Genomic DNA, 26,284 nt, shown 5'->3' with positions numbered 1-26,284 from the left:
TCTGATGTTCAGAGCAGACTGCACTATGCAGGCTTCTCTGATTTTCATTCTGGGCAATATCCAGGGAAGGATGTGAAAACGTGGTTGGTTTGATTTTGTAGTGCTTCATCCTGTTAATGTTGCCCTTGTTTCCTGGGTGACACTGCTGGTCAGTGACTCCCTTCTGCCACTGACAATTTTTGCCCTATTAATAGAGCAGAAAACCCTAAAAATGATTCTACTGTTTGACTTTGCTGACTTCAAGGGACAAACCTTACCTATGAGGCCTCAGCCCTCTTTCAAGGATCCCTCTCTTAAATCATCTTCTGTTAATTAGTTGCTTCTCCCCATAGATCCATTTCAGCACCTTCTCCACAGATAGTTTTCCTTTTTGCTTATATACCATAGAGCAAAATTTGATCCAGTGATTTTTAATATTCAGCTTCCTCGAGGGAATACATTATTACATATTGGACTCTTTGATCAAAGAATGTACACAATTGCATGACACTTATTTTTGAGTTGCATTTTACCATTAAAATGCTTGATTCTGCTTGATTCGTGTTACAAAGTAAAATACACCTTCAGTAAATGATAACTGAAGTCAGCTAGGTAGATGTCCAAATTATTTCGGTTGAATAACTTCTGTTGAGAAAATGAATTACTATGCATCCCTTAGCCACTTCAGTAACTATCTCTGACTTTCATATGTAAGAATATAGTGTAGACTTTTTGATAACTGTGCAGTAAAGAAAGGAAATGTGAACACTGGAAAAAAGAAATGCTATTTGCAGTTGTGAATCTTGGAACAAATTGCAAAAGCAAGTTAAGAGTAGCCTCATGATGATGAAGAGCATATTATCTTTATTTTATAGGTAGGAATACTGAGATATTAAAAGATTAAGTAATTTTCCCAAGGTCACACAGAAAACATGGAAAATAGACTCTTGAACTTCTGATTCCAACTTTTGTGCATTTTTGCAGGACTGTTCTTCTTCCTCTTTGTAAGGTTTGCTGTACCAAAGTACTGCTTTCTACATCAAATCACAGTAGGCCTAATAACAATAGAGTTTGCAGCCCAGCTCATCTATCAATATTAACCTTGTCTTTAAAAATGTGAAACTTAGGAGATTTATTAATGTACAGGTCCATGGAGTTAGCAGCAAATACTAGACTGGAAAAATATTTTTAAAATTCAGTCATTTTTAGTACTGACCTAACATACTCATAACCCCTGCATTTCAGTTGTGTGTCCTGAGGGGTTGCATAAATATTAATGCACATGATTAACTTCAAGCATTTGAAATACTTTATAAAGATCAATTATACCAATCCAAGGGGTGCATCTGGGCATATGTAATACATTTTTAAAGTGCTAGGGCTTTGGAAGGAAGGGCTGTTACGTTAGAGGTACAGTCACTTTCTTTGTGAACCTTCAGGCATGGCACTGTGTGGAAGGGTATGGATTTTCCATTCTATTTTTCCAGTCAGTGGAAAATATATCGCCATTGTAAGTATGCCCGTAAGTATTCCACAGCCGATTCAGGAGATGTCCTTTATAAAACTTTACATGGGAGAGCTTGTGCTATCTCAGATTTTTGTGTTCGTTTCTGAACCATCTCCTTGTACACATGTGGAAGTCACAAGGAAGTCTAAATGTTGAGGGAAATTAATAATGGCTTTGTTTTTACATTGTGGGTAAAACATGGTTTGCAAAACTACCCCTTGGGAACTTTTTTTACATATGTGTCATGTTCGTTTTTTTAGTGGCTGAAGCTAGTTATTCATAACAAGGTAGAATGCTGAAGTTCGATGATCATACTGAGAGCAGATTCTTTGTGGGGAAAAAAGAAACACAAATTCATATAAAGCATATACTGCAACTGTGCTATCATAAAATTTCCCAATCCTAATGCAGGAGATATCTATCTCCAGGATAAGTTGTAATATTAGAAAATCACATATGACTCCATAAATGAAAACACCAAATAATAATGGACTAAGAGGCACGTGATGAGCTTTACTTTCACATTATGTCTGTGTTTGATTGCATGCTGAGACAGTTTAACCTGAGCTGAAGCTCACTCTGCTCTGCAGCATACCTAAGTCTTGACTCAAGCCTGATAAAGTTAAAATTCTACTTATCTTTCAAGTTACAATCAACATCAGAAGACCTACTTAGGCCCTTTTTGCTGTGAATTTCTGTGTTTCTCAGTCATAGATCTGATGGATTATGACCGAGTATGTATTGTAGTAGCCCAAATCAAAGTGGGTCTTAAAAACGTTCTCCCACGTAAAGTCTCCATGGCAAGGGCTGGTTAAAATTTTCCTGAAAGCGATCTAAAAAATCTTTAGTACTAAATCTGCATCAATGCTGCTGTTTGTGTAAGTTACAAAACCAAAAACAAATCCCAAAACACCAGAAGGGTAGGGAGGAAAAGTTCACTGTAAAGAGGGATGAATCCCTTTCCATTCTTCCCAGCCGCTGGTCCTACTATTTACCCCCAGTTTCAGGGGAATCTTAATCTTGAGAGCCAATTTCATTGCCAAAAAGTGTTTGTAGGTAATATGCCAACCAACCACCGCGAGGCCAGCGTTGTAGTCTAATATCATGAGATCCTGACATCTCTATACACAGTGAGGTGATATCAGTGTTTGGAAAATGTACTAGCATTTTCCTATGCTGACGTGACTCTTGCAGCATTTGCTTTGCTCTGCGAGCCAGGTACCTAGAATTCCTGTGCTGTGTCTCCAGCAGAACCCTGCTGCTGCCAGGACTGCTGTAACTAAAAAAAGTATTTTCCTACAAAAAACCCAATCTTCTTACTAATGTTTGTGCTTTATATTGGACTTTTAAGGCTAGATTTGCTCTAGAGAAACTTTTCTGGCTTTATTAAGCTCACACTGATGATCTACTCAGTCTACTGTCCTTAGAAGGGAGGTAAGTAGGAGAACTTCTAAGTCTTGACAACTGTGAACTCTGCATGACTTTGAAAATGAGCATTTAGCCTGTAAAATTGAAGGGGTAGGAAAGGTATAATAATCTTTTTGTTCTACATGAAATGTTTCATATATGGGATTGTGGCCCGTGTCTAGGGTTGCTGGGAATGACAGTACTAATAATTTATTTCTTTGTTATTAAGACTGCTTTTATATAAACCTATTTATAACATAGGACTCCTCACATTCCTATGACATTAACAACTGCAAGGCTACATGCACAAGCGTTTGAACTGAGATACCTGTTGCTCAGCCACTGAAATACCATCGTCTGATACTAACATTACTTTGAAGATAAGCGCCCTCTCCCAGTAGAGCCCTGTGGAAGCAATGGTTTCAGAAGCAGAGACAGACAGATGCCCTGTCAGAGTTACTGAGATGGTAATAACTTTCACTGGGGGATGACAGAAAGATGAGGGCTGCATGGCAGCACTTCTTGGAATGGCCTAAGTAAAAAATGGCACCAGTCACACTGAGGAAAACGGGAACACATATGACTTACCTATGTTATGCCCTAAAGAGCTGTAGAAACACCCAAAAAGCATTGGCGGTGCCTTCGTTTTTTTCTGAATGTCAAGCTTGCTGTTGGTTTTGTATGTGACTTCAAGAAAAATACTCTTTGCTTTACTCTGTCTTACCTGAGAATGTGTGAAAATTTACTCTGTGTCACGTGCTATGATGACACTTTTTAGTCCAGTGGTGGATGCAAAAGAGTTTACAAAAGTACTGAAAATGAGGCTGTGACATGCAAAAGATAGGGACTAAGGCCCCTGGGCAGGATGAGAAAATTTGAAAGACTGGCAGCTTGTGACCACTGCCTTATGCAGTACTTCAATCTTGACTTGCAACAGCCTTTAATTAGACTGGTTCTTGGCACCTTCTTTGCAGGACCACCAATAGTGACTAGTTGCTCAGCAGTTTTGTAGAATTGCTTGGGTGATCAGACCAAACATTTTCATGTGCAACCCAAGTCTGAATTTGAGCTTGGGCTGATGGAGGTGAAGAGCTTGTCTGTTAACTCACAACACCGCTTGTTATTGCCATTGCCAGCAGGCTGCTCTATGAACAGCTGCTGCTGCACAAAAGGCCAAAGGGAGGCACCTCAGTTTTGCCCTAGCCCTTTCACATCTCCAAGTCACTGGAACATACCCATGTGCATGGTAAGCTACAGGTGGTCTCTCCAGTGCAGAACAGGCCGTACAGTTGACTTTAACTGAAACATGAATCATCTCAGTCCTAAATTATTTTAATCCAATCAGTCATCTGTGTTAAAGGGTGTAAAGAGACAGCAAAGCGGAAAGAATGGCTGCCAAGTAGAGGATATAGGACACAAATAAAGCTGCTAAGATGAGGTGAAATATGAACTAATAAAGATTTATTCCAAATGCCACTGGGGTTACAGTGTGAATCACTTGGAGAGATATTCAGGTGAAATGAATTTCGTAGGCTTTTCCCTGAATGATTTTTATAGTCTCAGCAGAGGTGAAGGGAAGGCAAAGCTGTTAATTACACAGGGAGTACACACAAGAGTTTTCAAGTGCTCCCAAACAAATTCCCACTAATTAATGTATGCTTTTCAAGCCTCTTTTAAGTAGACAAGCATGAACAGCTGTAGTTCTTTTTATAGATACAAACTAATCTCTAGTACATATTGGAGTTGAAGGATATAGAGAACAACATGCTGCAGATTCATAAGGCTTTTCTAGCCAGGGAAGTATTCTTTTTATACCCTCTAAAAGAGGAAGGGAATGCAGAAGAGAGCAGAGTATAGTCTTCAAGAATACTACTTGGGGACAAAATCATGACAGGAGCAAAGGGTCTAGCTCCTAGTGGCACATATCATGCACTTCTTCTTAGCACATGAAACAGCATGTGTGAGTTTTGACCTATTTTCTCGACAGCTTCAGCCTTTTGTGACCCATATGAAATGGGCAGCAATTGCTAGCATTCCTTCCCAGTTTTCACTGGTGTGAATGGCCTTCATGACAAAGGATGGGAAGAATTACATTCTTCATGTTTTTAAATAATTTTAAAAGCCTAAGCAAATGGTCATAATAAAATTCCTTAGACTTGATTAATATCTTTGAACATCATCTTTGAAGATGCTGTGTTTTCTCCCTTCTTTCTCCTTATTGCTACCTGTTTATATTATCAGTTTGATATTGTCCTCTGCCTGGAGACAATATCTGGTTGTGGTAGGGGAAGGGAGGAACCGTAATAGCTCCTTTCCATTTCTAATGCCTATGATTTTATTTACATAAAAACACCCTTGATTTTGAACAGTTTGTTTCTTTTGGCAGCTTATTACCAGCCTGAATGGCCCACTTTTTCATGATTTAACATTTGTCTGCTGCACAAGTCATTATCACCTCCATTTTTAGTTTTAATGACCTTCCTTTTAATGAACCTCAGTTTGAAGTAAGTTCCCAAAAGTTTGCTTCAAAAGAGTTCCCCAAATCTTCTGGAACCCACTGACTGCTTTTTTTCCCCTCAAAGGAATAAGCTGGTTACATTTTTATTGATTTTATGTTTTTTTTTTCTGATGTGTCATAAGGAAGAACTGATTTACTTAGGACAAAATGACTCGCTGGGTTCCCTCCATTATTGCAACCAAAGGGAGAATTATTGGAGGGCCCACGGGGAAGAACTGTTTCAATAGGTCTTTGTGCCCTGTGCTTTTGGGCTCAGAAGGTATATGTCACCACTGTGGACTGACTATACCTCATAATTCTTGTGATGTAGAATGCTAAGGATCACAAATGAATTCTGTCCATTTATTCTCAAGAGCTAGAAGGACAACCAGGGAAAAGCAGAAAATTACTGTTTCATAGAACTCTTTTCCTTTCCTTTCAGGGGAAATAAGTACAATCTCATGGATTTAGTCACTGTGGAAAAAATCCTCAGCTATAAGGATGCTGCTGTTCAGAGAAGGGAAAAATTAAAATGCTAAAGTGGGGATAGTGTGGATTGCAGACATCTCTAGAACAACTGTTTTTGGAGAACCCTTCTCCTTCCAAGATTTACTTCAGAAAAGCACATCAAAACATAAACCATTTTGAGGTATTAGAAGGCAGATGTATTGACTTACCCATAAGACATTTCAGTACAAACATTGCTTTGAATTCTGCATTCTTCCCATGAAACCTGCTAAAGGAAAGTTGGAAGAAGTTTCCTAATACTTTCCAAAGGCTCTGGGGAGGTTAGCTAAGAGCAGGTTAAACTGGTCTCTTAAGTGACTGTTGGAAAAAGAAGCTAAGTATGGAAAAGACCATAGCCTCATCCTCAGTGTGATTCCTTTCTCTTCTCCCAGAATCTCAGAAATTAAAGATCTGAAACTTCAAACTACTGCTCAAGTACATTGCCTTTCAGTTGGATTGTCCAAGAAAATGAGGGAAAATATGTAATTAATGAGAGAAGGGAGCACTGACTGTGTGATTAAAGTTTCATTTGGTTGAGGAACCTCACAATAATGAAGAAACCATCTTCAGGAAGTAATTATGTTTTCCCACAAATCTCTTAGCTTTAGCTCAGTAATAGCTTTGAAGTTAAACTACACTAAGTGAACAAAGGCCAGTTTTGGATCTCACGCTTCCCTTTCCTCTCAAGTTAATCCTAGGAGGCTTGTAGGTAACATCCATGCAGTGGTGGAATATACCTGAGCAGAGTAAACTCCAAGTGGAAGAAACTGTTTCATGAGCTGCATAAAGAAGAGAGAATAAAATTACAATGTGGCCCAAATCGAGAAGTGAGCCACTGGAGAGAGTTCTGATGCTGAAAAGCTTACTCCCCTTGCTTTTATCCTTGCTTGTCTTGTGTTGTGTCTTTGTGGAAGCATTTCAGAACAATGTGTTCTGGATTCAGCTGATCCATAGTTGTTCCATAGGTATTGGCTAAGGTGACATTCTGGCTTGCACCACTCACTTAGCTGTTTGACTTCTTGTTTTGCTTGTGGCTGTTGATCTTTGGGTACAGAAAACCTGAGTTGTATCCAGAAGGCAGCTCTACTCCCTGGACATTGCTGTATGTAATTGTAATGCTGGGTATCTGGGCTGCAGGCGGTCCGTGGTGAGACTCTCCTTTTCTTTGTCCAATACCATTCAGACTCTCACCCCTCTAAAGGATGCAAGGATTTAAAAGAAATGGAAAACACAAACATCTACAAGGAGATCAGGTTGCATCATCTATGAAAATGTAGCATATATTTAGATAAGCTGATCCCCATGACTAACTCAAAACCAAACTTAAAGGATGGAGGAAAAGGTAGATCTGAACATTTTTTGACTGTTTCATGAATAATTTATGAGGAAAAAACTGTTAAGTTCATGTACTAAAGCACAGGCTTTGCATTTGCTACTTAAGAGCTGATCTACTTTGATGAAAAACCAGGCTAATGACAGCACATTCAACTATGAACAAAAGTGCTGTTAACATGCTCAGGCAGTCTATGAAATCAGTGAGGTAAGGAGTCCCTTCATAAAGAGGGACTGTTTAGGTTCACTGGGGCAAGAGGTGCTGTAAAATATAATGGTAACAGCATAGATAGTTTGAAGGGGGAAGCAAACTAGAGAATGAAGTGAAAACAGGAATTGAGGGAAAGATTAATATTTTTTGACAATAGCAATGCTAGCTGTCACTTGCACAGGATCAAAAAATAAGTGTTAGGATAAGGCTAGCCATAGCTCATAAAGATCACTACTAACAATAAAGAGATAATTTAAGATGTTTATATTACATCGGGGTTAATATCGCAAAGATAAATCTGGCTTGTTTTCACCTGTCAGCTCTTTTCTTTTATTTCCCTGTCTGTCAGGAATTAAAGCAAGTTGACTCACTTGTGACAGATGTCAAAAATATTTTATCAGTATGCTGTAGCTTTGGGTCCTGGGCTACATGGAAGAAGAAATAGACACTAGCACAACAAATTACTGACTAGGTGATATGGCATGTTTCAAAAACTTACCTTGTTTTCCTCCAAGTTGCATTTTTTAGAGTTTTGGTTCTACCCAAACAAGAGAACACTAGTTAACAATGACACTTTGTACAGCAATACTTGCCACAAGACTAGGGCTGTCTCAGAGGTACAGCCATCAGAATGGCTATCTCAGCTTACCGTGTATATTATTCACATAAAGATAGCACAAAATTAATGCTTCCATGCTCCACTAAGGAAATCACAGACCTCATCCGGGAACCTACTGAATTCAAGAAATTATCCAAGTTCCTTGAAGAAGTTGGACTTAAGGAAAACCCCATAGTACATTTGTTCTCCTTCTGCTTAGTTTCAGCAATGATCTATCCTTTGTGGTCATGTTTTCTATATTCTTTTGGGAGTATTATGTGATTTTTGCATCTCAAAAAATAACTAAATTTGTGCTCAGAGGCTGGGACTGTCATTAGGTTTTGTTCCCTCAGTTAGTTAGACCCATGCCAAATATTAAAATAATAATTCTTACAGTAGGTGTAGCAGTGTCCTCTGTGACATTCAATTCCACCATGGATATGTCATCAGCACCTATAGCTGTCTGAAAAATGAACACAGATAGGAAAGATGTAAATGACATATAGGTATGTAACAATATTTTACATATGTGAAATGCAAATTATAGGAAAAAGAAAAAAAGAGGACAGCAGAGGACTGACTGAAAAGTAGTGATATGCTAAAGATAGCCTTGTATTTACCTCTCACCGTATGTGCTCATTTCATAGCAAATGGCAAGACAACAGAAGGATTGACCAAGTAATTTGGACAGTGAAATACAAATATTACTAAATACACATTTAAAATAAAACACAAAGCTTCATACCATTCAGATGCAAAGTTCACTAAAACAGCACCATTGCTTGTCAGAAATGCCACAAAGACAGCTGAATAATGAACCAGGGTGGAAATGAAAAGTTGATGACCTTTTACAGTCTCTAAGTCATTACTCATTGTGTTAACTCATAGGTTATCCCCATCTTCTTGGCAGGAACCTTCATGATTAATTGTGATAAAATGTGCAGATTTGTTAACCTACCAGTTGTCAGAGAATTTAGATATTACCTTAGATAGCAGCCTATTACCTGCTCACAGATCCCAGAATCATGGCGCTTCAGTTTAGGTTTGGCTCTTATGTCACTAGTTTGAGTTGTGTCTTTACCCTTTTCGCAGGAAATCTGTCTGCCAGCAACTCTGGAGAACATACTGGGGGTATCAGTTTCTGTGTCAGTACAGCCCTAAAATGAATACAGCAAAACCAATCACATTAGGTTCCTTAGACTTCCATCCAATTTGCCCCATGGGAATCAGTTTTACCTAGACAGAAATTGTAAAAGAGGCAGACATTGTATAAAACACACTTCACAAAAGTTATGCTATGTATGACTTCATAAAATCTTTGCTTATAGGAGGTACAAACAAAACTATCAAGCCCCTTGAGTCTTAAGTTTGGCTTACATTTCGGCCCCCCCTGCCCCCGATGCACTGCAAAATTTCAAACAAAAGAGTGTTTCTTTATAGTCTGTTGTTGAAACTTCTTTGATACACCTTGTAGCTCTGAGGAGCCAGTGTTTCCATAGTAGTACCCAATTAGGAGGCATGTGTTTGGAGGAATTAGGGCCAAAGTTTCCAAAGTGGCTTGATTGGAAGCAGCAATAAACAGAAAGAAATGTCTGGGGACTGCAGAATCACTGCTTTAGAAACATTTTGTTCCATGAAGGAGCCCTGGCGTTATAAATGTTATTCTAATTAATGGGAAAACAAAAAAAAAATTAAAAACAAACAAACAAAAACCAAACCCCCAAGCCACCAGAATTTCCTAGAAGTCAGCCATTTTTCTACAATGAGGAAGAATCCCAGAATTCCATAGACCATAATAAAAGAATGAAACACCTAATGGGGTTGTGCTGAGCAGGTCATGGCAAATTAGCCTCTTTTCTGTTTGACAGTGTACCTTGCCTTAAAATGGGTGAACATAACAGTGCAATACATTTTCTTACATTTTTTCCTGCAGCAAGGATTTTTCATAATCAATCTATGTGCTTTGGATGTAGCTTCCGTCAGAGGAGAGTATATAATTGCTTGAAAATACTCAAAGCAATCATTGATACTTTCAATATTTAATACTCTCAATTATTAATACTTTGATAAACTTTCCCCAGGGAAGAAAATAAATATAAGAGGTGCAGAAAAACATGAACTTTGGTGGAACTGGAGAAATTAGCCTGATGAGTCTGTTACTATTAAGAGAGAATCCCGATTAGTGATGCTGTACTAGAATGTTAAAACATAACAGATTGATTGCTCTAAGGAGGATCAGGGTCATTATTTCTGTGTAACTGTGGGGAAGGATAAGGGGAACACAGTGAAGAAAAAGGAAAAATTAATTTAATTCGGAACAGTGATAATGAAGGTTGTATTTTCAGAAGCATCTTCCTAACCATTGGGGAAGCAATGATGAAGATGAATCTACAGAGTGAAGTGTCTCCAGACTGAAGTGTCTACGTGGAAGTTTTTTTAGAAGAGCTTAACAAAATATCCAGGAGGACAATCTAAACACGTGTTTTGCTGCTGAAGCACAAGAGGTTGGGGTAGGCTATTTTCTGGATCCCAACATTTTAAAAAATGTATACTGTGCTTCCCATTCCCTGCTTAGAGTGTATCAGCACTCACAGTCCCATTTGATTGAAATTTAAAATGGAAGCAACTTTATTTTCTGAGCACCTGTTCTGGAGCTTGGGTCCTTTTAATTACAAAGAACCAAATAGAAATTGTTTCTTTAGGATTTTCTAAGGTGCAGAATATCTTTGCATCCACAGGAGTACAAAAAAATTGCATAAAGATGATTTATTGGCTAACAGTTTGATGACCAGCCTTGACATAAAATACATGGCATCATATGTACTGCCTTTTTGCACTGTGAGTGTATGTGTTCAGTTTTGGGCTCCTCACTACAAGAGGGACATTGAGTTGCTAGAGCGTGTCCAAAGAAGGGCAACGAAGCTGGGGAAGAATCTGGAGAGCAGGTCTTAGGAGAGGTTGAGGGAACTGGGGTTGTTTAGCCTGGAGAAGATGAGGCTGAGGTGGGAACCTTATCAGACTCTGCACCTGCCTGAATGGAGGTTGCAGTGAGGTGGGGGTTGGTCTCTCCTCCCAAGTCACTAGTGATAGATTGAGAGGAAACGGCCTCAAGCTGTGTCAGGGGAGGTTTAGATTGGATATTAGGAGAAATTTCTCTACTGACAGAGTGGTCAGGCATTGGAACAGGCTGCCCAGAGAGGTGGTGGAGTCACCATCCCTGGAGGTGTTAAAAAAACATGTAGAGGTGGTACTTCAGGGCATGGTTTAGGAGGCCTGGGGGTGTTGGGCTTGACAGCATGATGGTTGATGATCCTAGAGGTCTTTTCCAACCTTAATGATTCTATGGTTCTATGATTCTATGTCTAGAAATCTTATAGCTTAATTGAGTCACATATGGTGCAAAAAAACCCCAAAATAAATTATCAGTGAGCACTGAAGCAATTTTGTTTGTTTGTTTCAAACTTGAGCACTTCTTTCTGCTCTGTACTTCAGTTAAACTGATGTTACTAATAAATCAGAGTATTCTATGGTCAAATGAAGTAGTTAATGGAAACATATGTTCTTGTCAGAAAATCTTAACTCTATCATTGTTCTGAACAAGATCCAGACTTCCTCAAGGCTTATAGAAAATTCCAGACTGGAGCATGCCAATTGCTTGGAATTTTTTACTTTAGGTAATTCTTGTTCTCCATTCCACTCTTTTACCTCAAGTGTGAAGAGTTGCTTTCCTAAGCAAAAAGAATTGTTGAATTTTTTGTATGGTTCCCGTTCCCCAGCACTGATAGTGGTGCAAGAACACACAGTGTTACTGAAGGAGTCTGTTGGTTTTTAAGAATCAGGATTCACAATCTATGAGATGCCATATAAAAATGTTCCTTCTTTATTAGCCAGTTTTAAAACCTTCCACCTGAATGGTGGCTACTAGCCAGAAGAATTTCATTTTGATCAGATTGAGAAGTCTAAAGAATATAAAGTACAAAGAAATTGAAAGGTCACTGTTAAAAACAACTGTCAGAATTCAGCGCTTGCCTGGATTAGATACAACTGACTACGAAGAAGAACCACCAAGAAAATTATGGCTTGTAATATATTTGGAAATTTCTTTTTAAACAACTGCAATAAGCTAACGAATGTGCTTAGTTACTTAGTAATGTAATTTTGAGTTGCAAGAGGGGGCCTAAGATGCCAAATATTTGCCCTGTTTCTAGCTGCTGTGCAAAATATTTGGTTTCATTTAGACTGGCAGAAACAAGCTGTTGAGGTCTTCTGTGCAAATGATTCTGTAATGGATTTAGTGATTTGTCTAAATCTGATCATTAATATGTTTCCAAATACAGCCCAGTTGACTTTCAGAAAGCATTATCTGTTTCATTACAACCTTTCTTTCACTAGAGAACTATTTAGTGACCAGCAGTTTCTTCTTTGTGTATGTCCAAACCTGTGGTCACACAAGTACATCCTAGGAGTGTGACCAGGCTTCCAAGGGTGCTCTGACCCTAAGCTTCCCTTACTTTCTAAAATTCCTGTTGTTCCATCTTTCCACTCTTCTGTCCATGTCACAAACCACCAAGAATACAAAGATCTACATTCTGCTTTTACACTTCAGCCTTCTGTCTTTTGTTTCACTTTGTCCCTCTACTTTCTTTGCAGCTCTTGCGATGAGCACCATAATGCATTTCATCTAAAGAATCTACCACTTTGAAGGACTCTATATGAAAATTAATTACTTTGCAATCAAAAACAGATGTATGGGAAGCAGCTCCCTTACTGATTCACTGTCAGAGAGAGAAGACAGTCGCCTTCTTCCTTTCTGCATCCCACTTAGCTCAGAAGACTGGCTGGTCACGGTTGCTCTTCTGGAGGAGGGATAACTGCTGAAAGACTGTGAGTCTTTAGGAGAAACTCTCAGCAGGGCTCCAAGGCAAGGAACATATGTTGCAATGGCTCTTCTAATGGATGAGAGGTAGAACCAGTCAGACTTTTTCTGTTAGCACAAAAATTCATTCATCACAAACAATGCGTTTATTCAGTGAGATGAACTAATGCTGCATGGACTGGAAAATTACTGGGTACAAAAAGAGTTTTCCAGATATCCAATATCTCCTATACAATCACCCTGAAAGATCACTTTTTCACAGTGTTCTGAAGAACTCAAATTTATTGCTTGGCAGGAATAAGGGCATTAAAGTATAACTCTTTGAACCAAAGGGAGCTATTAAAATGATGTTTTATCTTCTTGCAGCTTAACCAGGGCAAAAATAAAATTCTGTCCCTTTAAAGTGAACCTCACTGCAGTACCACATAATGAATTATTTTAATCTTCCCCTAAGCAGCTATTCTAGCTTCCTTTTACACATCTGTTCCCTGGCTATCTGTAGAGTTGTATAAAATGTGCAGTTATATTACAGTATTTCTTTCCTCATATGCAGCATAAGGAACCTGTTTTGCCCAGCTTTCCTCTTCCCCCCAGCCTTCCTCACTTAAATGTTCATGCCCACTTCTTCTCTAACCAGTTGGTCTTTGTAAAGGGTGAAACAACAGCATACCTAAGGCATTGCTGCCGTCTGTCAGATCTCACAGCCTGCATCTGAACTTGATATGGTGATGACCCTAGGCATTACAACTCAGAAGAAATACTACCTGAAATATGAAAGTTTGAAGAAAGGTGGGGAGGATGCACAAAATAGGGAAGAGGTGGATTGACTTACTGAACTGCATCTCTCACTGGCCTGGTTAATTTAACAAACTGCTATTTGCAACACTGACAAATGTCTGCATCCCACTGAAGATAGTTAAAAAATTTATGGTGCTTTCCTTTGAGGTGGAAGGTCTCTGTCTTTTACCATGTAATCTGTAAGTACAGATCAGTACCCATAAGCATCTCTAACTCCCATCTGCATAGTAATTTGTTCCCAGTACAAATTCCACTGACATTTATATGGCATTGAGAAGTTTTCTTGGGGAGGACAAGGCTGTCTCGCAGAGGTAAAATGAGCAGGTGAAGCAGAGTTCAGGTACTAATCCTAAAAGTGACAAAGTTACTGTCTGATTATCTTTGCTGTATTAAGCATAGTTTATAAGAGTAAACTTACCTGTATTTGGGGTGAGTGATGGCATAAATGATGGGGTTATGGATGACAGAAGCTTTGGCAATCACAGCTGGTATGGAGTTCATGAACGGTGTTAGGACGTGGGAATACCTAGAGTAATGCAAATGCATTATATATTTAGTATTGAGTTCTGTGTAGTCTATGCAGTTATACACTGACAAGGGAATGCTTTATTAGTGCTCCAGAGAGAGAAAAGGGGGGAGTTGTGTACCCAAACAGTGAGAGAACAAATTTTATATCCTTTGCCTGTAAAGATCAACACCGGCCTAACCGCATTTCTGAGTGACATGATTTTCTTGGGGCTTCTCTCTCAGCACTTCACTACTGCCACTTAGGATGGTGGTGGTTCCCATGGGGTTTACCCCAGGGACAAAATCAGCCTTCAATAAGCGAATATGCATTCATCAGAGTATCTGTCTGTTCCAAACTCAGCAGATATACTTGCTGAGTCATGTGTCACTAAATAGGTGTGCAGAATGAGGCATTAGAAGGAAAGATAACTAATAAATCTCTTTTCCTATTCAAACTTTATTTTTTGCCTGATTTGAACTAAAAAGTGAGGGGGAAGTGTTTTTCTGAACTAAACAGTGAAAAGAAAATATTTTCAGATCTCGTATGTTACGCTAATGTGTTACTGTGACCATGCATATATGCAAGTGATGTGACTCTAAAAGATATAAGAATTATGACTGATGTCTGTTGGCCATGCTGCTATTATCCAGTTAATTTCTGAAGATAGCCTGAAGTACCCCATAATGTCTTGGTCAGAAGAAAGTCAGTAGAACAGCTCAGACCAAAAAAACAATAACATACCATGTCATAAGCAGTTTCTACCAGGAAAATTCTCCATAGACCTGCTTAGAGGCTATGAAGACCTTTTTCTGCATTGGTAGAAAGAGTTCTAAGTGAAATGGCCCAATAAATCAATCCTTCCTCCCAAAGATACCATCCTTCCTTTATCACTGCTCTTCCTGAGAAGGCAGTCTAAGCTCCATCTTTCAATTAGCCTTGTATTCCTATAATATTATGGGAGAAAAGGGCTTTTCCTCTCAATCCTCTCAGGAGGTCTCATATGAGTGCTGCAAACAAACAATGAAGAGGATTGCCTAAGCAGGTGGCAGCTCATCTTCCTGGTGAAGAAATTTTTCATCATAGTATGGGAATATTTATGCTCTGTCATGAGGTGGAAATGGTTTGCCAATACAGGTATCATTTCATCAGCCACCTGAATGTGGAGATGCCATTTCACCCCTAATTTAAGGTTTTTCTCTGTTAAGCATGTTCTCCACGTACAATTTTTAACATGGTTTCTCCTAATCATACTTCTAAAGCATTGGTTAGAAGTGTAGTTCTTCACGGAGTCTGGAGAGCACACAACAGTGTGACCTTCTTGGAATGGAGTTTTTGACGCTGAATGATGAGATAGTGCTTTGGTAAGACTGATGGAGAGTTCAGCTAACAGAAACAGTGACAAAGGTTTTTGTTTAAGCTAACCTTTCCCAGAAAATACAATCTCCAGAACAACAATATTAGTGAGCATGACTGTGTGCTACCTCAGTATTCCCCACCCAAAGTAGTTTCTAAGGGAATTAAGGCTCTTCATCTTGTGTACGTTGTTGCTCTGTCAGATGTGTTATCTTTAGACCAAGACGGTAGCCACAGACTCCATGTGTGCCTCCTATATGTGGCATGCAGTGATTTTATCTGAGTTCATTGTAATGAAAGTCCACAGAAGGCCTCCAGGCTTGGTCTATCAATCTCCAAAAAATCCCAGGATTGCCTAAAAGGCATAGTTCAGAAATGGAAAAAAGCTGAATGAAGCTGTGCTGCTCACCAGATGTCTTCATGAGCAAAATTTGCAAATACTCATTTGTCACATAGAGTTATAAAATCGTCCAGTTGTTCAGATTTTTGTCAGTGTGAGACATGGGCTAGAAGTCAAGTTCAGCAGGCACTTGATCATCCTAAAGAAGATGCTGAATCGTATGGGACAGCCTGACAGTTCTACATAGCTAAAATGCTTGACTTAAAGCATCTCCTTTTTTTTTTTTTTTTTGTGAGGTATCTTAGAGCAAGTATTACTGCAAGGTAACTGTGCTGCATTTCTTTGTCTTCTTGTTCTTCCTCTGTCTCTGGCTGGTCATATTTCACCAGCGGTGGGTGCCCAGTACCTAAGTCCCTCTGTGACAGGAAACAGGACACTGGGACACATCCTAGGAATTTGTGTTTCTGAGTGAGGAACCTCTTTATCTTCATGGAGAAAATGTTTGCTGCTATGTGGAATTGCCCCTCTGGATACAACAGAAGCAAATCCTCTTCGCATTTTTTCTTCTTAAGCATAAGATTTTAGAAATGCTGTGGTTAGGAAGCTGCCTTCCTAAGCTATGTTTGAGAAGAGGCCCTGCAGTGGCCTCTTCCTTAGTTGCGTAACAAAAATCACCTCAAAATGCTCCATCATAAGAAAATTTATCCTGTCTGTCAATTTTACAGAAACCTACTTTTTATTTCTGACTTGAAAAATACAAACAAAAGTGGTTTGTACTGTCATAGGAGTCTTTGACTTGAGGATTTGCAGTCAACAAGACTTCCTCAAGCAAATAAGCACGCCCATTTTATAAAGGCTAAACTGAAGTACAGAAAAATTCACGTTAACATGGGAGAGATACCTGCATGGAGCCAAGGCATCCAGACTCCCGATACGTTGCTTGTACCTTGATTGTATCAACTTCAGTCTGGTGTCAAGCTATGTACAATTAGTGTATTAATAGTATCATGTTTTTGTTGAATTACTGTATAAAATGCTGACAATTAGATAGACAAAAAACATGCTTAGATGTTTTATATTTATGATTTTTATATCCAGCATCAAAAAGTTCCCCCATGCAAGTATGTACTAATTTTGAACTTGTAAGGAGTTTCAGCGATGTAACACAAGAAAATGAATCGACTTTTGTAAGCAACAGAATTGGAGAAATAAAAGAGAATCAACCCCTGGGAGGATCTTTTTAGCATTTTGGTGCTAAATAAAGTTCAGATAGTTCCAATATCCTAGCATAGAGAATCTGCATTCAGAAGTCATCAGCACAGTAATGTTATGTTGCCAGTAATAACCTTCCTGATTTCTTTTTCTTTTTTACCTTTTTTTTTTTTTTTTGAAGTCAAACTAAGGAAAAAAATCACACTCAGCATGTGCCTCATTTGTTAAATGTCACTCCTAAATATGTGAATGTTTTGGATGCACTTCAGGCATTAAACTTGACAGGTAGCTTTGACTTTCATCTGCCTTTTACAGTTTCACACCTTTTGCTTTCACTGAATATTCCTTTGCTGATACATTCATAATTACCCAGCAAAAGCTACCAGAGCAACAACAGAGTATGGTGACCAGGAAATGACATAAAGCAAGATGACAATCAGTGCAATTTTGGCCATCTTCCACTCATTTTTCATCCTCTGATACTGTTTCTGGAACTCTTTATTTCCATGTTTGCATCCAAATGTCTGAATAGACCTAGGGGAAATAAACATACAACAGCAAAAAAAGGAGGTAGGGAATTGAGGAAATAGCTTTATAAAATGGGGCAACAATTACTCTTATGCCAATTTATGCTAAAAGTCATGCACTTTTAATGTGTTAATGTATGTATGTGACCAGTCCTTCACAATTCAGTGTACTTTTGTTGCATAATCAGTGGCAAAATTCAAATGTGCTTCAGTGAAGAAAATAGTCCTGTACCAGAAGAATTTCCACATAAATCAGGTATTCAAGCCAACTGAATGGTGCTGTATTAAATATCTTTAGAGAAGTCTTTGCTTCCCTAGGTCCAGTTTTGGTACCTTACTCTCACTCTGTACTTCTGAGCTATGTGACTGCAGGTGCTGATATCTACAGGACAGATGTCTACAGACTACAAATGTCTGTACAAAGCCATTGGCCTTTATTTTTACAACAATCGTTTTTGTTTCAGAGACCTGTGATTAAATGTTTTACCTCTTTTTGACCCGTTGTCAAATATGGATTTTTTAGTTTAATTCCATCTGTTTTTCTGTAAATAGTTGTTAGGTGTCTCTGATGTGCCCTTAGTATTTATTTTGGTTGGTTAGTTTCTGCAGTCCTTTCTCATCTTTCAGATTTCTCTTGCTGCTACTCATACCCTTTTCTGCACCATTAGACAATACACTGAACGGCTCTGGCTTAAATTCAGGAATGGCCCTTTTAAGGATCATACTTCTTACCATGCTGACTATTGATAGAATTGTTGTTTGGTTTCCTGTCTCAGTCATGCATACAGAGTAAAAGTGAAAAACCTCCCAATTTTCTTCTGTTAGCCTATGTTTTAAGAAAATAAGCAGTCACTTAAACAGAAGGATAAAAACTTAAGACTGTTGGCTACTTACTTGTTGGCCTTCCTGATAGCCTCAAATATAAAGACATAGCTGTACAAAATAGCAATCAAAGGAATGAAAAAGACAAAGCAGAAAAGCAGCATTGTGTAGGCGCGGACTGATGGTGTGAAAGTCATGTAGTCCCAGGAACAGGAAGTCAGCAGACCCTCGGGAACATATGCACCTGGAAGGAAAGACAGAAGACGTAAGCCGTGATGTGATTCTCATTCTGAGTGCAGAAGTTAGAGGAGGATACTCAGAATAACATGGAATTTAGTCCTATTCTCTTAGAGGGAAAAAGAGGTTAAAAGGATAAACGATTCTTCATTTAAAGCACCTCTTTTTATTTTCTTTTACTCTGTTGCCCAATTGTATTTATGTTTGGCATTCTAAGGCTTCAGAGCAGAAAATGGAATAATTTTGTTTCAGTTCTTGAATATTGTTTAAAGCTCAACATAGTCAAAAGGCATGTCTCTAAATCCTTCAGTGGGTCTTGGAGCAGACCTGTACTGTTTTTAAATATCTCCATTTCCTGTCAAATTGCAGTCTTCCCAAGGAGTGAAATGAAACTGATTGCTATAGCTACCACTTTTTTAAGCTTGCACAGATAAGAGAAATTTACTGTGCAAAGGAGAGAGATTTACTGTGCAGATCAAATTCCTTTTGTCATGAAGTAAAGCTGAGTACAAGTGAAAAAAAAAAAGATACATACATAATATTCTGCCTGAAATACGATATAATCTCCTCAAAGGAATTGTGTCAAACTGTTAAGTAAAGAAATTGTCAACAGCAATGTCTTTTTACCTTTTTAATTGTTGCTTTTTACAGTGATATTTTCTGTTGAACTCTTAAAAATATTGAACCAGATGTGCTCAGATGCATCTAATTACCATATAAGAGTTAGTACCGTGGATACTGTTGGAATCTAATTACAAGATAACAACACCCTTCAAGCAATTATTCCACCTTCTCCAATTAAGAATCGAGAATCTAAGACTATATTGTCATTTTGTTGTTCCAGCAGCTCCTCATTCAACTGAAGGCTGCTTCTCCCAGTATTGCAGTTTGCCTGCTTAAACATGCTTCATGTTTATGGGGAACCAGAATGACAATAACAAGACAATAACAAAAATCTGCTAAAATTCCACTCAGTAACTGAGTTGGTTGCATCGCCCTTTGGGAAAATCAAACATTGCTATGTTCTCACCTCAGCTGAGCTGACACATTCTTTTTTGGAATTAGGGAGCACAATAATGGGCTGGGGGTTTGAATGATGAGTTCATTCTAACTTACTGACTGAAACTGGTGACTCATAGGAAACCAATTAATGGTAGCGAGGCAGGTTCAAATGCGGAAGAATAACAGAAACTCTCTTTGTTACAAGTTCAAGGATCAAGATGGTGTATGTGTGTTCCAATTTGCAGGCGTAAAATTAACATTTACAAAACCAAATTAGTTAGTTATTACTAGATGCCATCCTTATTGGAAGCCTTACTGAAAATACCAATGGCTGCACGGACAACGTGACCGAAACCTGGTGCAATTCGCCCATCCAGAACACAGTCAAGACTTACTAAAGATGTACTTGCACAAAATACTCAGACTATATTCCTTTTTTATGTGAATAAAAAAATTTAGGTTGACACTACTTTCTTACACAGCACCTTTGGGGAGGAAAAAAGTAATCAGAAAAAAACACAAATACATTTATTTCACTTTTATATTGTTGAATTTGGTTCAACAGAAATAGATAGGGGATAATAAGCAGGCGCATCCTTCATAAATTTTGGCCTTGATTTTATCTACTGTTCTTTATTCATAAGTAATGAGCTTAAGGGAAAGTGCCATTGTCATATAATATGCTGTAATACACATGGGATTTTTTTTTTCTTTTTATTAGAAATCTTCAGTTTCAATACGTATTTGATCAGTTTTCTTCAAATTGATTTATTCAAGCTTAATATACAAACCATTAATTCAGCCCTCTTCTATACTTGTAATTGGTCTTTAATCCAAAGCTATGAGGGAAAATCTTTTATTCCATTTCACTTACTCCATCCAAAGAAGGGTGGGAGGCTCCAAGCCAGAGAGTACAGCCAGACTCCTACCAGGATTACCAAGGCCTTCTTCTTAGACATCACTCCAACAGAAGCCAGAGGTTTTGTGATGACAAAATATCTGTCCAAGGCAATCACCATCAACGTGATCATAGATGTAATGCCAAAAAGAGCTCCGCAGAAGGCATACAGCTCACAGCCTTTCAATGAAGATGACAGAAGTAGCAGTGAAATTAATCTACCCATGCTAATTAATTTCTGGGAGAGTTCAAGTCTGTATTTCTTGTGAGCTAATGTCTTCTGGAATTTGTAAAGCAAGGGAACTTCAGTTTTCCTGCAGTTGTAATGCTATTTCAAAGCTGCTGTCTGTCTTGCTAATTATGTTATCCACGGAGATAAACTTCAAAGATTTTGTTTGTTTGAGTTGCTGGAGATAGCGATACTTAATGTATTTTCACTCATTGATTTCTGATGTTTCTAGCGGGATCATTTCAGCAGTCCATTAATATCTTGTTTAACTCCAGTTTTACTGCAGCTCCCACAGAAACAGCTGCTTTGCTTAACAATGCGTTATAGCTGCTTTGCTCTCCCGGAACCATTTCTATCTCAAGGTCAGCATAACTGGAGTAAATATGCAAACTATGGATATCTTAATCAGTCATTTTAATTATTCAAACGATCTAATGATTAGAAGCAGGGTTTTAGTTTGGGTTTGTATTTTAACATGTATGCAACTGAACACTTCATGGAAATAAAAAAAAAAAAGTGCTTTTGGTCATCAGAGATCAAAATAGCAACATTACTTCTCTGACCTTCCTTTCTGTTCAAGAGGCAAAGACTAGTATTCCTCTTACTGCACTTATAGAGGAAGAATGAAAGCACCTTCGTTTCACATTTTCTTACTGCAAAGGAAAGGTTCGGTTAATAATTCTGTTGTGAAAACTCACTTCTGCCAGGCTTTCTTCCCTCACTTTGTCAGGTGCAAGTCCCAGAGCAGGTTATTTAGAAGAGCTCTTAAGCTGGTGTGTTAGGGGGTCGTGCTTCTTTGTCATCGGACTCTGCCAGTTACTAAGTTATGAGATGTCTGGGGAAGAATACTGGCAAGAAGACTAGTCCTGTGCCTTATCTTGCCAATGTTGCCTTTGAATCTGTGTATGTAATTTTCCTCTCCATGGCGGGAATGTATTTATTTCACACAGGCAAAAATGTTCAAAGGAACATTTGTGTCAACATTGAAACAATGTTGAGAAATGTTCTGAGCATTGCAAGTGTACCTGAGGATAAGGAAATAGCAGACTAACTGCCACTGTGGTAAGAACATACGTAGTGATTTCTTAGAAAGAATGTATACAAACCTTTCTCACCAAAAATCCAGCGTTTGTGGAGGCTGTTGGTGAAAAAAACTGGAGACTGCGTAATGGACATCAGGAAGTCACTAATAGCGAGATTGATGATGAATATGTTGGCTGGAGTCTGAAGGCTCCTACTCCTACAAAGATCAGAAGGAATGTTGCTAAACACTGCTGCACTGTTAATTACGTTGTTACTCTTTCCTGTGAGCCTTGGCAGCTTCACAAATACCAAGGCACACTACCTGGTGAGCTACAGCAGAGTGCTTCTCATTTCCCTCACGAGAGAACATAAGCAAGGCTTGGTTTTACACATTTATACTCCTGTGCACTTTAGAGGATTGTTTTGATACCCAGCTCAGTGATGGGGATCAATCATATTGTTTTTTAAATATTCTGACCCAGTGCACTGCATGTCCATGATTAACAGGAAATTAAAGTTGATGTACTCTATGGATTTGCTGGAACTGGGTCGTGTTAAGCAGGGGGAGGGGAGTGCATTTTCCACTGCTGATAAGATCAACAGTGACTTCCAAATACAGGGATTAAGCAAGCTCACTATGTACCACATCAAGCATTTTGTTTTACATCAGTTCTTCTCTATGGCACTCATTTTACTGCCCAGACACTGACTTTAAAGACACTTCAGTGTATCCTGCCTGTATATGCTATTCATAGTATTACAGTACAGTGTTTTAAAGGGTACACATAAAAGCTCAACTGAGAGCTCCTCAATATGGAGCTCAGTGTAACTTTTTAGCTCCTTTCTCATATTTTCGGTCTTAGACACAGAATACCAAAATAAATGATAGATTCTTTGCACTGATCCAGAATCAATCACTACGACTACTGTCCCCTGTCTGTCAGTTTGGGAGCAGGGAGATATTATTAGTAGACACTTATGGGCTGCTTGTATTTGTTCAGTAGTCTGCAAAGTTACTGAACATGTTTCTTTTTCAGGCAGCTGGCTGTCTTACAATTTGCCATTACTTGAGACTGCTTTGTAGGCATCTGATGTGTTCTCCAAACTTGTGATGTACTTGTTACTTTGCTACCAGTATCTCTTTCTGTCTTCATAACATCTTCAAATGAAGACAAGCTGTGTCCTCTGGCAGAACTGCAACTGCCGTGACTGGATTTCCTTTATGGGACCAGCCAAACAACTGAGCTAGCTTGTGTACTTCACCCTCATATATCTGGTCTGCATGCCAACACCTCTTCTGTTCTAAAGGCCATGTCATTCACACTTGAGAGTTGGTTTCTGCTCTGAATGCACATTCTGAAACCTACCATTTAAAGCACCACATAAATAGAGGCTTGAGACCCAGACCACTTTTGTCCTCACTCCAGTGATTTAAGTTAGCACAGCCAAATTATCATATAATTGCTATTATTTTGGTTTATTACAGTAGTGCCTAAAGACCAATCATGAAGTAGAAGCTCACTGGCCTGGACATCATGCCAATGCTCTGCCCAGTATGACAAAACAGAAACAGGATGAGTGAACAGGAATGGTGAAAATAATCACATTGTTGTCAGAGATCCAATTTCCTTCAGATTTAAACGTTGGAATGTGGCTTTAGTTAAAAGGAAATAAGCCAAGTGTTATACAATGTGAAAACAAGAGACATGGCCAGTAAGGAACAGAGGGAGAAAAGAAACTGAGTAGTAAGCAGCAGGAGGAAGGAAAAATCTAAAATAGAGAAGATATGTGGGAGACATAGGTGCAAAACATCCCACCATTCCAGTGCAGACACAGTTCAGCCAGTAGAAAAAAATTCACTGGCAGGTTTCTTCTTGGCTGCTTTTCTATTGCTTGGCATATCTGGGTGTTTCTTTGCAATTTTGCTAACAATTTTGCTTCTGCTATGGTTAATGGGACAAGTCAGAGGGAAATGGCAGGCTGCCACTTTTTTCCTACAGCAATGTCTCTTGGTGCATTTTTACTATGTCTGCATAGTAGTCTGACAGTATGTCTGTGCTGCATTTGCAGAGCATAGTCAAGGTACTGTTAAAGTTCATAAATCTGAGTATTTAAAAAAAAATCCAAAAGAAAGATACCTGCAGAAAGCATAGATGACCAGGAAATTACCCAGAGTTCCTGTGATCCCCACTAAAAGAATGACTATTCCAATTGTATAATGGACATGGTCTGGGACATCCACTGTAGGAAAGGCATCGGGAACATCTTGGACAGTCATCTTCTGTGGAGCAAACAAGAGGTCATAGGTACGTTGTCAGACTTCACTGACCAAGCTGGCATGTGTTTCTCTAGAAGAGGAAATGGTCAAGAATGCAAAAAGACAGCAAGCAAAAAACCTCAGAATAAGCTAAAAGCTTTCAAATTACATTTACTGTTGATCATCTTCAGGGGATAAATACACCATCAGCAGTGCAAAGGTCAAAGGGAGCTTTATATGTTTATTGTTGATTTAGAATTTTGGTGAAGAAAAGCAATCTATTCTCTCCCCAAAGAATGATAAAGCTATAGAAGAGAAAAAGAGAGATGGGAAAGGACCCTTTTTATTGCATCTGACATCACGTAATGCAGTACTTAACACGTAAGTTTTCTGTAGTTTTCAGTTCAGGAAAGTTTGTGTACCTCTGATGTATGATTTCTGTTGTCCTCTGACATCACTGGCTAGACTTTTTTAAGTATAAATTATCTTCTATAGATAAACATGCGTTTATTCCTTTAGTAGTATCGCTATTTCATTTCTTCCTCTGAATGCCACTGAATTGCTAGCTTCCCTCAAGACTTTGTTACCAAGAGCCTGGCAGCATTGAACAAGAGTCTTTTGGAAACTAAATTAAGGATCAGAAAAACTAAACCACAAATACTTATGCCTCGTTTCCATACTGTTGCTGTACGCTTCTGTGGGAGAACTTATCTTGGGCCGCATATCTCCAGGACACAGGGCTCTACCCACCCTGGGGACAGTGATGCACAGACATCAATATGATGGATGCAAAATGTCCGTTTATTTAACTGCGTCACACGCTTATATAGCTCTTGCGCTTCCTGTTCCTGCCACTCCTATGGGGAGGAGTCTATCTTTCCGTCACAGCCCGTGATCTTCCGGTCGCCGATCCCTGTCTATTTCCCTACACATACCAGTTTTGTTTCCGCTCTGCACTGAATGAAGGTCTGAAGACTACAACATTTTATATAATATTTTAAAAACATTTTTTAGTTAAGTATCAGGAGCCACAAACACATTTTAGGCCAAGCAACCCCAGATTAGTAATGAAGCGAACAATAAGGCTGCACCCAGGAAGCAGGATGACTTGACAGAAATTGAAGAGAGAAGAACAGCTGTCCAAACCATCACTGTTCTGCTCTCTTTTCATATAAGGTCATGCAAGGAGACTTAACCACTCACCTCTGTGCAACTGCCACTGTCCTAAATGTGTCTTGGCATCGGCTCCAACCAGCTAATGTAGTCACAAAAAATACCAAGCCCCATCTTCATTCATCTGCATGGACAGATCCTCTCTCCATAGCCAGGCTTTTCTCATCAAGGGTGGCACTCGCTCTGCAATGGCATGCCACGACCACTGCTTATAGCTCAAGCTGTGGCCATGGCATTCCTCAGCTACCGAGCTATGAGAATCACACCAAGGTTGAGAAAAGCCCAGGAAATATTTTGAATTGTTTGTAGTCTGCCTACTGTGAAAATTGTCAACCTGGCTGTGGCCTAGGATCCAGGACAAGGGAATTGCCTCTACTGAGGTCTGTGCCTATACCAACTTGAATAATGCTATGAAGCTGGATATATTCTTTCCAGTCACAGGTACTGACAGGTTGTGGTGCAGCTGTCATATGGAGTCAGTTCTTCCTAGGAAAAGGAAGGTTGCTGGTAGAAAAGGAGGAAAGTGCACAGAGGGAGATGTGAAGGTCTCCCTTTTATGCTACAGTTGTATTAGGAGTTGGCATTCACCATTAGCGTAACTTAGAAATGCCTTTGATAAAACTCCAGTTATCAAAGAATAAGCGTATTTGCAGACAATAGAGGCAGACATTACTTCTGAATACATCTGTGAGACTGGGCTGAAGTTATTAGAGGCAGTCTATATTTAAAACCAACATGCCAGTAGCAAAAGGTGAACCCCAGGAGTGACTGGAATTCTGGAAGAGATTGCCTTTGCTTGCATGCTGAAGATCTGCCCACAGCAATCCTCAACAAGTAGAGCGCGCTCCCATGGTTTCTACATTAGCAGCAATGAAATGCTGGACAAATAACTCTGATCTTAGAGAGAGAAAATGTAGCTCTGGCTGTTATTATAATTGGAGCAAAATATTAAGGTTGATACACTCACTGAATGGCAGTATCATGACATTTA

At 39.0% G+C, this 26,284-nt stretch overlaps 1 protein-coding gene and 1 long non-coding RNA gene across 2 annotated transcripts in view; one reads left to right on the top strand and one right to left on the bottom strand.

Moving 5' to 3' along the window:
* Positions 1-26,284, top strand: part of LOC135315611 (uncharacterized) — a 74,424-nt gene that overhangs the window by 10,384 nt on the left and 37,756 nt on the right. The window lies entirely within an intron of this gene.
* OPN4 (opsin 4) overlaps positions 5,748-26,284 on the bottom strand; it is a 42,664-nt gene continuing 22,127 nt past the window's right edge. Inside the window, exons 3-12 of the mRNA XM_064464989.1 lie at positions 24,002-24,141; positions 21,947-22,080; positions 20,588-20,791; positions 18,547-18,718; positions 17,495-17,659; positions 14,131-14,238; positions 12,807-12,987; positions 9,043-9,195; positions 8,433-8,501; positions 5,748-7,092 (exon numbers count right to left, since the gene is read on the bottom strand). Coding sequence (XP_064321059.1) covers positions 6,901-7,092; positions 8,433-8,501; positions 9,043-9,195; positions 12,807-12,987; positions 14,131-14,238; positions 17,495-17,659; positions 18,547-18,718; positions 20,588-20,791; positions 21,947-22,080; positions 24,002-24,141 — 1,518 coding nt within the window. The 3' untranslated portion in view covers positions 5,748-6,900. The remainder of the gene's footprint in view (positions 7,093-8,432; positions 8,502-9,042; positions 9,196-12,806; positions 12,988-14,130; positions 14,239-17,494; positions 17,660-18,546; positions 18,719-20,587; positions 20,792-21,946; positions 22,081-24,001; positions 24,142-26,284) is intronic.

Source organism: Phalacrocorax carbo, chromosome 13 (assembly GCF_963921805.1).
Source record: "Phalacrocorax carbo chromosome 13, bPhaCar2.1, whole genome shotgun sequence".
Classification (NCBI taxonomy): domain Eukaryota; kingdom Metazoa; phylum Chordata; class Aves; order Suliformes; family Phalacrocoracidae; genus Phalacrocorax; species Phalacrocorax carbo.
Note: the sequence above shows the minus strand (reverse complement) of the source record. Positions and strands in the feature narration are given on the sequence as shown.